Source organism: Haematobia irritans, chromosome 4 (genome assembly GCF_050003625.1).
Source record: "Haematobia irritans isolate KBUSLIRL chromosome 4, ASM5000362v1, whole genome shotgun sequence".
NCBI classification, from domain to species: Eukaryota; Metazoa; Arthropoda; class Insecta; order Diptera; family Muscidae; genus Haematobia; species Haematobia irritans.
This window is the reverse complement of record NC_134400.1, coordinates 227,379,219-227,392,437: the sequence shown is the minus strand read 5'-3', so window position 1 is coordinate 227,392,437 and position 13,219 is coordinate 227,379,219. Positions and strand designations below refer to the sequence as shown.

The 13,219-nt window shown below is 37.3% G+C and overlaps 2 protein-coding genes across 2 annotated transcripts; both read right to left on the bottom strand.

Moving 5' to 3' along the window:
- Window positions 1-921: 921 nt before the first annotated feature.
- On the bottom strand, window positions 922-4,472 carry LOC142236024 (uncharacterized). Its single transcript, XM_075307274.1, has 4 exons — window positions 2,699-4,472; window positions 1,691-2,639; window positions 1,555-1,595; window positions 922-1,064 (listed from the first exon to the last, which is right to left on the bottom strand). The coding sequence occupies exons 1-4, from the start codon at window positions 4,470-4,472 to the stop codon at window positions 922-924; spliced, it is 2,907 nt and encodes a 968-aa protein (XP_075163389.1).
- A 189-nt stretch (window positions 4,473-4,661) lies between these two features.
- LOC142236023 (uncharacterized) lies at window positions 4,662-6,660 on the bottom strand. Its single transcript, XM_075307273.1, has 3 exons — window positions 5,323-6,660; window positions 5,044-5,264; window positions 4,662-4,980 (listed from the first exon to the last, which is right to left on the bottom strand). The coding sequence occupies exons 1-3, from the start codon at window positions 6,658-6,660 to the stop codon at window positions 4,662-4,664; spliced, it is 1,878 nt and encodes a 625-aa protein (XP_075163388.1).
- Window positions 6,661-13,219: the final 6,559 nt, after the last annotated feature.

Sequence of the window (13,219 nt, the reverse complement as noted above, 5' to 3'; positions counted from 1 at the left end):
TCTTGGGCTTATAGAACCAGCTGTTTTTATTCAATTTACCTGAAATTGTAAATCTAGAGGTATTATGGGACCACAAATACGTGTGCCAAAAATTGTGTGTATCGGTCCATATTTTGGTATAGCCCCCATATAGACCGATCTCCCGATTTTATTTCTTGGGCTTATAGAAACCGCAGTATTTATTCAATTTACCTGAAATTGGGAATCTAGAGGTATTGTAGGACCACAAATACGTGTGCCAAAAATTGTGAGTATCGGTCCATGTTTTGGTATGGTCCCCATATAAAACGACCTCCCGATTTGGGTCTTGGGTTTATAGAAACCGTAGTTTTTATCCAATTTGTCTGAAATTGGATATCTAGAGGTATTTTAGGACCATAAAGAGGTGTGCCGAAAATGGTGAGTATCGGCCCATATTTTGGTATATCCCCCATATAGACCGATTTCCCGATTTTACTTCTTGGGCTTCTAGAAACCGTAGTTTTTATCTGATTTGCCTGAAATTGTAAATATTCTGGTATTTTAGGCTCACAAAAACGTGCATCGGATTAAGTTTTTATCGGTCCATTTGGTAATGCCTCCATATAGACCGACTTCACTTCTTGAGGGTGTAGAAGGCGCACTGATCATGAAAATTGCTTGAAACTCAATGTAAAATTTCCAGATTTTACTTCTACAGATTTAAGATTTCAAATCAAGACGTTATTTTATAATTTTCTTGCACACTTACAAGAGATGTTAATGATTCCTCTAAAACTCAAACAAAAATGGTTCTTATAAATCCAGAATCTGATATAGTCCTCATAGTTGAAATCTTTAAATTTATCTTCGGGAAGTGTCCTCAAGCCCTCCTGAAATTTCAAAGGAAACCCTAATATTTGGTTCATGGTGGTGGGTATTTAAGATTCGGCCCGGCCGAACTTACTGCTGTATATACTTGTTTCTTTGCAACGATGTCGTTGGATCCTTGTTGATTCTTTGATACATCATCATGTCGCTTATAATATTCATCATTCTCTGTTGATATTCACTTTTTTCCATAGCAACTGTTGTATTGCCTTTGTCTGCATTTAAAATTAATATATTTTTATTTTTCTTTAGAAATTGTCGAGTTTGCTCCACTGTTCTTGTAACGAACCTCTCCCTACTGTTGTATTTCATTTTATTTAAATGAGTTTCTAAAGTTGTTGCGAACATTGTTCTCGCAGTTTCCTGTTCTTCCTTTTCTTTTTTGTAGATTGTATTATATGTTCCCCATCACTTATATATTTGAAAAGTGGAAATTCGGCTTTTGATGTTGGGAGACCATGTTTTTGTCCTAGCGACAGTAACCATTTTACATTTTCGGGAAATTGAGTATCTGTTGTATTAATAAACCATTTTTCGTTTATCTTTATGTCCAATTCCTCTCTTTGTTGTTCTTGAAGTTTTAATAATTTTTTCTTGTGTGTTGCGGTTGACTTTTCTTTAATTTCTAATTATGACGTTCTTTTGACGTCATAATTAGAAATTTTGGACAATCTTTAATAGAATGAAAACGTTTGCAAAGCTTACACATGTACGTATCCCGTTTACGCTGCTGGGTTCTAGGTGACCTGGAATGAAAAATAAAGTGAGCACAAAGATAACTAAACACCCTTTATATTGTAAAGAATGCTCAAACGGCAAATGTTTTTAATATTTTGTTCACTCTTGATCGGATGGCAAGTTATCGCATAGAGGCAAGTAGCACAGTTTGGTTATCGGCCGATTCACAAAACCGGTAGCAGTGCGTACATCTGCAATTCGAACGTTTTGGTCGGAGCCTGGATATGTATTTATAATTCTTCCTAATCGCCATTCATTAGGAGGTAGTAAATCATCTAAAATCACGACTAAGTCGTCAATCTTCAAATTACAAGAAGGGGTTTTCCATTTGTAGCGTTTTTGCATGGATTTCAAATAGTAATTTTTCCATCTCAAAGAGAACTGATGGTGTAAAGCTTTAAGCTTTGTCCATCTATTAACAAGGGACAAGTTCTGAGAAATCGGTTCAGGTAGTGCTACAATAGGGGCACCTTTCAAGGAGTGTCCCGTAGTTAAGGCGGTCAAATCAGCAGGATCTTCTGATATGGCTGATATGGGACGCGAGTTTAATACCCCTTCAATTCGTGCTAAAATAGTCGAAAACTGTTCGAATGTAAATCGGTGGCTACCAGTTATTTTCTTAAAATGAATCTTAAAACTTTTGACGGCAGCTTCCCAAAGGCCACCCATATGAGGCGCGTGGGGAGGTATGAATTTCCATTCGAACCCATAAGTTGCATATTTTTCGGCAATATCGGTCGAAGTGCATCTTAGAAACTTGGCGAATTCACGAGTAAGGTTACGGCTAGCTCCTAAAAAATTTCGCCCATTATCCGAAACTATCCTATGGGGTAGGCCTCGCCTACCAACAAAGCGGGCAAATGCCGCTTCAAACGCCGCCGAACTTAATTCCGAACACGCCTCTAAATGTATTGCTTTTGTTGCGAAGCATACAAAAACACTTACGTACCCCTTTATTATAGGCGATTTTCGTAAACTTGAGCTTTTGAGGTCGAAGGGACCGGCAAAGTCAATTCCCGTTGTGTGAAAGGGCGGGGCCAGTGTACATCTATCTGTAATGGTGCCATAATTTGAGACGACGGTTTGTGTTTATATATTAAACAGGTTTTACATTTGTGAATTATGGTTTTGACGAGGGATTTCAGACGAGGAACGTAAAATTCGGTTTGCACGAATCTACACATTAAGATACATTCCCCATGAGCCAAAAATGTGTGTAAATGCGACAAGTATAGAAAACAAAATCTTGATTTTCCGGGAAGGATAATTGGGTACCTTTCTTTATAGGGTAGTGACGAGTTGGAAAGTCGCCCATTAACTCTCATTAAATTATCACAATCGAGAAATGGATTTAATGTAGACAAGTGACTCTTTTTTCCTATGGGAGCAGACGAACGTAATGAGTTATATTCATTGCTATAAAATTGACGTTGAGCCAATGATAGTAGCCGATTTTTTACATTTTGTAATTCGGTAGTAGAGACACGAATTGTCTGGAATCGTTGCGAATTTCCGATGCTAGGGTGACTGTTAAAGAAAAATCTAAATACATAGGAAAGAACACGTAGTGCTTTCGTATATGAAGAGAATCTTTCCAGAATGTCAACTGATTCTGTTGTAACCTGATAAGACTGAACTATTTCAGCTGGTAGATTCGTGGTTAGTGGGTTTCGATTTGGCCAATTGAACTCAGGAGTAGTCATCCATGAAGGTCCGTACCACCACAAGGGGTTGCTAGTAAGATCTTGGGGTCGACATCCCCTAGTACCGAGATCGGCTGGGTTTTCGTGCGTTGGGACATGTCTCCATTTTACGTTAGGGACAATGTCATGGATCAAAGCCGTACGATTTGCGACATATGTTTCCCATGATCGCGGTGGCTTAGATAACCACCCTAATACTATTGAGGCATCTCTCCACAAGGTTATTGAGTCGAATTCAACTTGAAAAATTCCTACTACGTACTTAATGAGTTTCGCGAGCAACACTGCTCCGTTTAATTCTAATTTTGGCAACGGGATTTGCTTGATTGGAGCAACTTTGCTTTTGGCTATCAACAAATTCGAAAAAACAGTGGCAGTAGATGTTTTGCAACGAACATAGACACATGCGCAATAGGCCGCTTTCGAAGCGTCACAGAACCCATGTATCTCTATACTATCTTCCGGTAATAATTGGATCCACCGGGGAACACTTATGTGTTCAATATGAGGTAAATCATTTAAAATCTGGTTCCAAGTTTGAAGTGCGTCTGAGCTAATGGAGTCATCCCATCCTAACCCTTCTAGCCAAAGCTGTTGCATAAGTATTTTAGCTTTTATAATTACTGGAGTTAACCACCCAGCTGGATCAAACAACTGTGCCACAGCTGCAAGAACTTGACGCTTAGTATAATCTGCCCGTATTTCAATGTTACTACAGGAGTAAGAAAATGCGTCTTTTAGAGCATTCCAGTTTATCCCTAATGTTTTTGTAGAGCTACTTTCATTTAGTCGCAAGAAATTCAAGTCATACAAATCTTCCTGTGGCAGATGAGCCAATAAACACGAATCATTGGCTGTTAACTTTTTTAGCGGAAATCCAGCGGATTTAAGGACAGAGATCAGTTTTGTTTGGGCCTCTATAGTTTCTTCAATTGAAAACCCTCCTGAAAGGATGTCGTCCACATATGTCTCCTGGCGTAAAGTGGAAGCGACCGTAGGATATTGATTAGCTGAGTCTGTCGCAAGTTGCAATAAAGTGCGAATTGCTAAAAATGGGGCGCAACTTACGCCAAACGTTACCGTTTTTAGCTGGTAATCCTTTACTGGGCTATTTGGGTAGCTTTGAAATAAAATTCGTTGAAAAGCTCGATCTTCGGGATGTACCATAATTTGACGGTACATTTTTTGGATATCTCCACAATATACATATTTGTACTTCCTCCAATTGAGGATGACGGAGACTAAGTCAGTTTGTAATGTGGGGCCAGAATAGAGGACGTAATTTAGTGAAAACCCAGATTTTGTTTTACGGGACGCGTTGAATACTACCCTGACTTTCGTAGACTTATGATCAGTGAACCATATTTACCTTCAATGCCAACTTCCTGAGAAGAGGATGCTTTGCATTCTCTTATATTGTCCAAGAGCCAGGGCTCTGGATGCGCCCAACCACATAGATGTGTTATATTTTTTATTAAATGGAAGCCTTACGACATAGCGACCATCGGGTTGTCGAGTGGTAGTTTTAGCATAATAATCTTCACAACATTGGTCATCAATTGACGAGGCGTCAATTTTCGGAATTTCTTCCATTTCCCAAAACTTTTTCAAAATATCACAAAGCATACTCTCATCGGAAGCCATAACATTGGTTGTAAACGATTGTATCGAATTCGCTCTAATGGGTCCACTGAGAACCCAGCCGAATATGGTATTTTATGCCGAAGTTTCTCCACATACATTCTTTACAAACCCTTCTAGATTTATGTGACTCTCCGAATCACTACCTAATATCAAATCAATATTCGATGATACATTAAATCCTGGATCGGCCAAATCAAGGCCGCGAAGTTTGGATGAGGTGGGAACTTCAAATGTGACTGACGGTAGTCTCTTAGTTAATTTAGGCAGTACAATGGCATTTATGGAACATCGTGTGTTATGTTTCGTTGAGTACAGTTTGTGTTTGTGCCCCTATACCAACAATTTGGTAAAACGATCTTTTGTATGGGATTTTCAAGCGGTTTCTAGCTCTCTCGGAAAGGAATGTCCTTTGTGGCCCGGGATCAATAAGAGCTCTGATTGTGAAGAACTCCCCCCGCACTTCAATTTGTACCAAAGCAGTTCGCAGAAGTATAGTACCATCACAAGATGAGACGTTAGCTTGAACTTGAGATTGACCTTCTATTGTGCTAAATGAAGGCTCATGGGTTGACACCACCAATGAGCTGCTTGTGCATGGTTGTGCATTCTCTACAGGGACTGTATTATCGACTGTTTGCGCCAATGTCTTAGAAGTCGATAATTGGTTTAAATGCAGTAAGGAATGATGCCGTTTTTTGCAGAACATGCACGTATTTTTGCTCTTACATTTAGCCTTAACATGAGATTCGGATAGACAATTGTTACAAAGTTTATTCCGAAACACAAAGTTAATTCGCTCTTGTGGGGAAATTTTCTGAAAATCTGGGCATATCCGTATGCTATGGTTATTTTTACACATGTAACATTTCTGCGTCAACTTCTCCTGTGAAGTATATGTCTGAATCTTACTATGAGGCCTGGATGAAATTACCGAAGGGAGGCTATGGCGTTCCTTCGTGGACCTAATAGAAGAAATCCTTTCTACCACCTCAAATCTGTTCATCAAGAACGTATCCATTTCTTTCCATTTCCATTTCAAGTATATCAATATGGGGTCCCAAGACTGTATGTCAACCTCGAGCGACTTGAGGGTCGAGAGACAATCGCTAACTGCCGAATGTATTTTTTGTAAACAATCGCTGTTTTCAGTGGAAGCCGTGGGTATATTAAAAAGTAACCTGAGTTGATTATCTACAAGAACACGTTTATTTTCATAGCGCGATTTTAGAGCTCCCCATGCCAAATCGAAATTGGTATCACAAAAAGTATATCTCTTTACAATCGCTCCCGCACTTCCTTTTGTTTTATTTCGTAAATGATAAAGTTTTTGGACACGTGTGAGTTTTGGATGGTTCACGTACACGGCCGTGAACATATCTCGGAAAGAAGGCCAATCTTCATAACTTCCCGAGAATGTGTCCGTATCACATGGCGGAACTTTGATACAAATATTCGCTGCCCCTGGGCCTTGGGTATCAATGATATTATGGGAGCCATTCAAACTATTAGCAGGATTTCTGAACGTAACGTTTTGCAAGTTATGACTTCCCGACATTCGTAAAACTTCCAAAATAGTTGACCGTGCACTGTAATATGCCTCGGCCGAAATATTGAAATTGAGCTTCGCGTTTTCTTTATCCTCCTTTGAACAAGATGTTTCGGGGGACAGAAGTACCGTCTCATAATCGATTTGTATTTTTTTCCACCTAGCCTCTAAATCCTCCATTTTCACCTCTAACATTAAGTCCGTTTGGTCCGTAACATCGCAGTTCTCTAGTTGTTGGCAGAAATTGTTCAAAATTTGAACAATTTCTGCCAACACAGTCAAAAACTAGTTTTTCGTAAATGAGTGACGGCTTAATGGAACCCTTGCTGACGGTGGAACCAGATTGCTCCGCTAGGTTATTCATCTTTTTATAAAGGGTGATTTGTTAAGAGCTTGATAACTTTTTTTAAAAAAAAAACGCATAAAATTTGCAAAATCTCATCGGTTCTTTATTTGAAACGTTAGATTGGTCCATGACATTTACTTTTTGAAGATAATTTCATTTAAATGTTGACCGCGGCTGCGTCTTAGGTGGTCCATTCGGAAAGTCCAATTTTGGGCAACTTTTTCGAGCATTTCGGCCGGAATAGCACGAATTTCTTCGGAAATGTTGTCTTCCAAAGCTGGAATAGTTGCTGGCTTATTTCTGTAGACTTTAGACTTGACGTAGCCCCACAAAAAATAGTCTAAAGGCGTCAAATCGCATGATCTTGGTGGCCAACTTACCGGTCCATTTCTTGAGATGAATTGTTCTCCGAAGTTTTCCCTCAAAATGGCCATAGAATCGCGAGCTGTGTGGCATGTAGCGCCATCTTGTTGAAACCACATGTCAACCAAGTTCAGTTCTTCCATTTTTGGCAACAAAAAGTTTGTTAGCATCGAACGATAGCGATCGCCATTCACCGTAACGTTGCGTCCAACAGCATCTTTGAAAAAATACGGTCCAATGATTCCACCAGCGTACAAACCACACCAAACAGTGCATTTTTCGGGATGCATGGGCAGTTCTTGAACGGCTTCTGGTTGCTCTTCACTCCAAATGCGGCAATTTTGCTTATTTACGTAGCCATTCAACCAGAAATGAGCCTCATTGCTGAACAAAATTTGTCGATAAAAAAGCGGATTTTCTGCCAACTTTTCTAGGGCCCATTCACTGAAAATTCGACGTTGTGGCAGATCGTTCGGCTTCAGTTCTTGCACGAGCTGTATTTTATACGGTTTTACGCCAAGATCTTTGCGTAAAATCTTCCATGTGGTCGAATAACACAAACCCAATTGCTGCGAACGGCGACGAATCGACATTTCACGGTCTTCAGCAACACTCTCAGAAACAGACGCAATATTCTCTTCTGTACGCACTGTACGCATTCGTGTGGTTGGTTTAATGTCCAGTAAAGTAAACTGAGTGCGAAACTTGGTCACAATCGCATTAATTGTTTGCTCACTTGGTCGATTATGTAGACCATAAATCGGACGTAAAGCGAGAAACACATTTCGAACCGAACACTGATTTTGGTAATAAAATTCAATGATTTGCAAGCGTTGCTCGTTAGTAAGTCTATTCATGATGAAATGTCAAAGCATACTGAGCATCTTTCTCTTTGACACCATGTCTGAAATCCCACGTGATCTGTCAAATACTAATGCATGAAAATCCTAACCACAAAAGAATCACCCTTTATAAAAATCAAATCAAAAAATGGAAACTGAGTACCAAATGTATTTTGAGAATTGTTAAAATTGAGACACGAATAGCGTGTAAATAACGTAACGCAACTTCTTTGCAGGTAGAATACACTCAAAGAAAAATCTAGTAATAACTGAGGAAAATCAGATGTAATAGTTTCTGCCAAATATGAACGCGTAATCTGGGCGCTGAATTGACGATTCAAAGAATTATAGCATATAGCTTTTGTTTAGAAACGAGCTTCGTAAATAGAGCTACATAAATATAAAATGTTGACCATCAAAGGATATTTGATTTGTCACGTTTGAAATCGAAAATAAAGACAAAGTTTCAAACAACAATGAAAGACTTTTGAATACTTGTCATAAGGTCTGGATAAAGTACATTAAATTAGTATGTGATTTTTCCCTCAACCGATTTATTTTCAATCCAATTTAAAAGATAAAAATCCATAATAAACTTAATTTGAAATATTAGTCGTTTTCGCCAATCTAAAAACTTTTAGACTTTGGTAATTATTACCACAGTTTTTTCTATGAGTGTATGTAAGGCCGTATGAAGATAATAAGTGTGAATATGAAGATAACAAGTTGTGTTCTCAACAAATATTTTTGGAAGGGGAACGACTACCAATTACTACTGTCATTCACTTTTGTGCGTAGATCCCCGCAATTCCCATAAATTATATTGTGGTATATTTTTTCTTTTCAATTCCATTTAATCATTCAAAATGTAGAATACGAGACAAATGTCTATATAACGTAATGTTTATAAATACCAATGAGCACTAATCAAATAATGCCTTTCTCCCAAGTAAACCAAGTAAAAATTTAATATTTTAACGAATTTCAATAAATTTTACACATATGAAAATTTGGTTGTAAATCGAAATATTTATGTTGTTAACTACGGTATGTGATATTTTCTCCTCTTTTCGTTACTGTGCAAATTGACGGGAAATCAACACATTAGATTAGCATATGTAGCTTAATATGTCAACCCACAATACTTCTCCTGAGATGCTGAGGAATTCTTTTTATTCCTATGTAGATTGGCATGAATCAATCTAATGTATGTGATTCATGTGATTTATATTTCTGGAAACACAATTTGCAATTGTAATGCACTCATTAATGAGGTTCTCAAATTTCAAAATTTAAGAAAACTTTTCAGCTATTAGGAATGAGAATAAAATTTAGTTTTTACATCCCTTTCTTTTTGATAATTGCTTTCCACCAAAAATTCATTTATTTATTTGCGTTTGTGTTTTGCTTCTATCATTCTCGATAATACAAGTATCGAAATACAATTATCGAAATGCCCCTCTTTTAAGTGAGAAATACGTGAGATGTCTCGAAAGATGTGAGATGGTTGCGTCGACACATACACATACAATTTCATAAAGAGAGCTAATTAATTCTCTTAATTCAGCCGTATAGTATTTGTTGTACGTACAAAAAATGGTTATTATGTGTTTGTGATACAAAATTAAAAGAGAGTGCGATCATGCAGTATTATTTGCATGCATGTTATTATTGGTCATATCGAATTGAAGTAATATAAATGAAAAATTACCTTATAATTTGTATGGCTCTATTATAATTTTGTTGCTATTTTCTTTAATTTGTTAACGAACGGACAAGTAAACGATTTTTTATGGAATTTTGTAAATTAGGTGGAACTTCGATGTGTTCTCTTTAGACCACTATTTTTGCCATTTCTGTAATCTGTATAAATTATTTTCTCAACATTCTTGGATGTTGGTCATACATTTGTGCATTGAACATCACATGAAATTTTCTGATTCACTTTGAATATGATATGGGTATGAAATCTGACATGTAAGCCACACTTGGTTTTCCGATATCTCTTTTATCTCCTTTTCGTTTTTTAATATATCCAAGACTTAGAAATTTTATAACGGTAAACCCAATGCTTATATGTTGATGGAACGTCAATAACACATCACAATTACGTAATTTGTTTCGGCAAATTGTCGAAATTAATCTGTTACGTAATAACTTTTATTTCTTTTATGTAATAACTTTTTCACCAAATGTATGTATGTATTTTAATAATTTTTCAGCCTGTCTCAACAGAATTTTTCCTTGTTAAACTTTTCGCCTTTCCTATAGCGATTTATGGGGTAAACAGTTTTACCAACTGCACTAAGAAAATTTTCTGAATATTTCTTATGGGAATCACTTTATCTTTAATAATGCGAAAATACTTTTGCACTATTCCTTAATTTTTCTTGACAAATTACTTTAGAAACACCCGGTCTTAATTTACGCTGTTCGCCTTACCGATACCGAATGGAGACTAGTTTCATCAATACTCCCTTGAATGTGTTTTTTTTTTACCTTCTTCGGTGTTTGTGGGAAGATCGCTCACTTGTTGTTGCTCTCGGCGAATGGACCATGTTTAATTTTGCAGCTTTCACAGTGGCTGAATGTGCGGGGAGTGAAGATATGTCACCACTTGGGAAAGAGATTAGTGGACTGTAAGATGAGTAAATGTAGATTTGGCGGGACTGGTCTGCTAGTAGCAATCACTGTAGATGTGACACAAATTCTCAGTCCGAGAAATTATGTCCAAATGAGATCCACCCGTGAAAAGACAGTAAGTAAGTAAAAACCAAAAGTGAAGTTAGTTAGTGTCACAATTAGTTTATTTGGTTAGAAGTTGCTCACCAGTTGAAGTGTGCGAAGTAAGTAAGTTCGCATATACAGCTTCTTACCAAGAAACTTTATTTGACATTTATCTATAACTAGCTAGATATTAATCCATAATGAATTTCAATTAGTTTCAGTGTATCTTAAACTATGTAATCAATTCAAAATCTTGACGTTAAATAATTCAAAATTTAAATGCAAATATATGAAATAAGAAAAATTATATATAATACATATTTAAAAGGAAACAAATATGAACATCAATAAAATTTGTTTTGTCTAATATTTGAATATTAGACACTTGGTTTTTTCATACTTTTAATGGATAATTTTAACTGTTTTTGTTTCAAATAGGTTAAAAACAGAATAAGAAATCATAAAAAAATGCTAAATCCAATCTGAAAAAATTTTGAATTTTTGAAAATATTTGAGGTCAAACGTTTCCGATAAGCGTTAGAATCCATTAAAAATTATAAAAAATTATTTCTTTGACAAAATATCACAGAATTTTTTTAATTTACATCCAAAACATTGAATTCGGATCACACCTAAAGAAGTGATGCAAATTCAGTGCAACGGCTGTTGAAATGGAGGACTTCCGTCCTATGACAAGCCCATGTTAAATTCATCGCTTCTGCGTCAATTTTGCACCACTTCCGGATCCAAAAAGAACATTTCCATTACTTTTTTGGCGACCCTTTTTTTGCTGGGTGATAAAATGTTTGAGACATTAAGCTGTGGAAAATTTAATGTTGGCAGATACACAAATCTGTAGAACTAGGGTCCCAACGACGTCATTGAATTGAATACAAGCAATGTAATTAATGAAACCTGATGAAGAATTTCTCCAGTTAATTAAGAGGAAATATAAAGAGGCTTATTCATACATACCCATCTATGTAGACAAAAATCACACATATTGCGATTATTTATAAATACCGAAAAACATGAAAATGGGGAAAATTCATTACTCTGGAGAATTGGGCTTAGTTAATTTATTGCATAGGACATAAATAAGGAAAGCGTCTGAAACGGCGTGAGGGGAGATTAATTACTCAATTCAATGCTCTTGGGAAACTAAACAATGCGGAAGGCGATGGTAAAGATTAATGGGACCACATGATGAAGGTTTCTATTAACTATCGAAATGATTGACCATACAGTAACCACAACACCAATATTCAATAGATACTGCCAATGGTGTCGTTAACTAAGTCTTGGATGTAGTCAAAATAGATGCAGAAGCTAATTGAGTAATGTAGGCTTATTCCAATGTCATCATACACTTTATAATATGAGCGTTAGTCGGTGGTTGATTAGGTTTTTGTGGTTCGTAATGGTCGTTGGTTTGGGTATCGTGGTTGACGATTCGTTAATTCGAGTCTGTCGTTAACGATCTGTTGATGCGGTTATTGTTAACGATCTATTGACACAGCATTCGGTAGTTCAGGATTGTCGTTGACTGTTCGGTTGATAAATCGGTTCGGTGATGCAGGCTTGTCTTCGACGATTTGTTTCGGTAGTTCAGGATTGTCGTTGACGATTCGTGCTTGATTGTTGATTTGGTAACTCACGGTTGTCGGTAATTCGGGGTTGTTGTTGACGATGTTTTGATAGGGTGGTCGTTGACGGGTTGATTTCGTGATCGTTGCTTTCTCGATGATGAGATGTTGGTGATTCGTTGATTGTAGTTCGTTGACTGCTCGATGATTCGTTCGGTTCGGTTAGTAAACTAATACTAAGGGAAGATACACTAATGTAGAAGCAAGCTAATGGCCGAAGCGGTCAGTGCGGAAGCAAGCGAATGCTGAAGCAAGCTAATTGCCGAAACAATTAGTACGGAAGCAAGCTAAAAGCCGAAGCAATTAGTGCGGAAGCAAGATACAAGCCGAAACAATTAGTGCGGAAGCAAGCTAAAAGCCGAAGCAAGCTAATTGCCGAAACAATTAGTACGGAAGCAAGCTAAAAGCCGAAGCAATTAGTGCGGAAGCAAGATACAAGCCGAAACAATTAGTGCGGAAGCAAGCTAAAAGCCGAAGCAATTAGTGCGGAAGCAAACTAAGAGCCGCACTAAGCAATTAGTGCGGAAGCAAGCAAATAGTGGGGGTCACAATGAAGTGAATGAGAATTATCTCCATTGCGACCAAAAAAATATTGTAGTCAGAAGTCATGTTACCATGTAACTGGCATCACTCGGTAGTGAAAACATAATCGGCATTGAGTGATAATGAGCTATAGTGGTAGGCACAGTGGCTCTCAGCAAGAATATGTAGAGGTGTAAAACGATTATAAGTAATGGTACGAAAAATACGTATTTTTATACCCTTCACCACTACTGTGGTACAGGGTATAATAAGTGTGTGCATTTGTATGTAAC

Coding starts and splice junctions, on each gene's coding strand:
- LOC142236024 (XM_075307274.1), bottom strand. CDS start 4,472: ATGTACCGTCAAATTATGGTACATCCCGAAGATCGAGCTTTTCAACGA. Junction 2,640..2,698: donor CAAAACCATAATTCACAAAT/GTAAAACCTGTT, acceptor GCACCATTACAG/ATAGATGTACACTGGCCCCG. Junction 1,596..1,690: donor AACTTGCCATCCGATCAAGA/GTGAACAAAATA, acceptor TTTTCATTCCAG/GTCACCTAGAACCCAGCAGC.
- LOC142236023 (XM_075307273.1), bottom strand. CDS start 6,660: ATGGAGGATTTAGAGGCTAGGTGGAAAAAAATACAAATCGATTATGAG. Junction 5,265..5,322: donor GGACATTCCTTTCCGAGAGA/GCTAGAAACCGC, acceptor TTGTTGGTATAG/GGGCACAAACACAAACTGTA. Junction 4,981..5,043: donor AGTCACATAAATCTAGAAGG/GTTTGTAAAGAA, acceptor CTGGGTTCTCAG/TGGACCCATTAGAGCGAATT.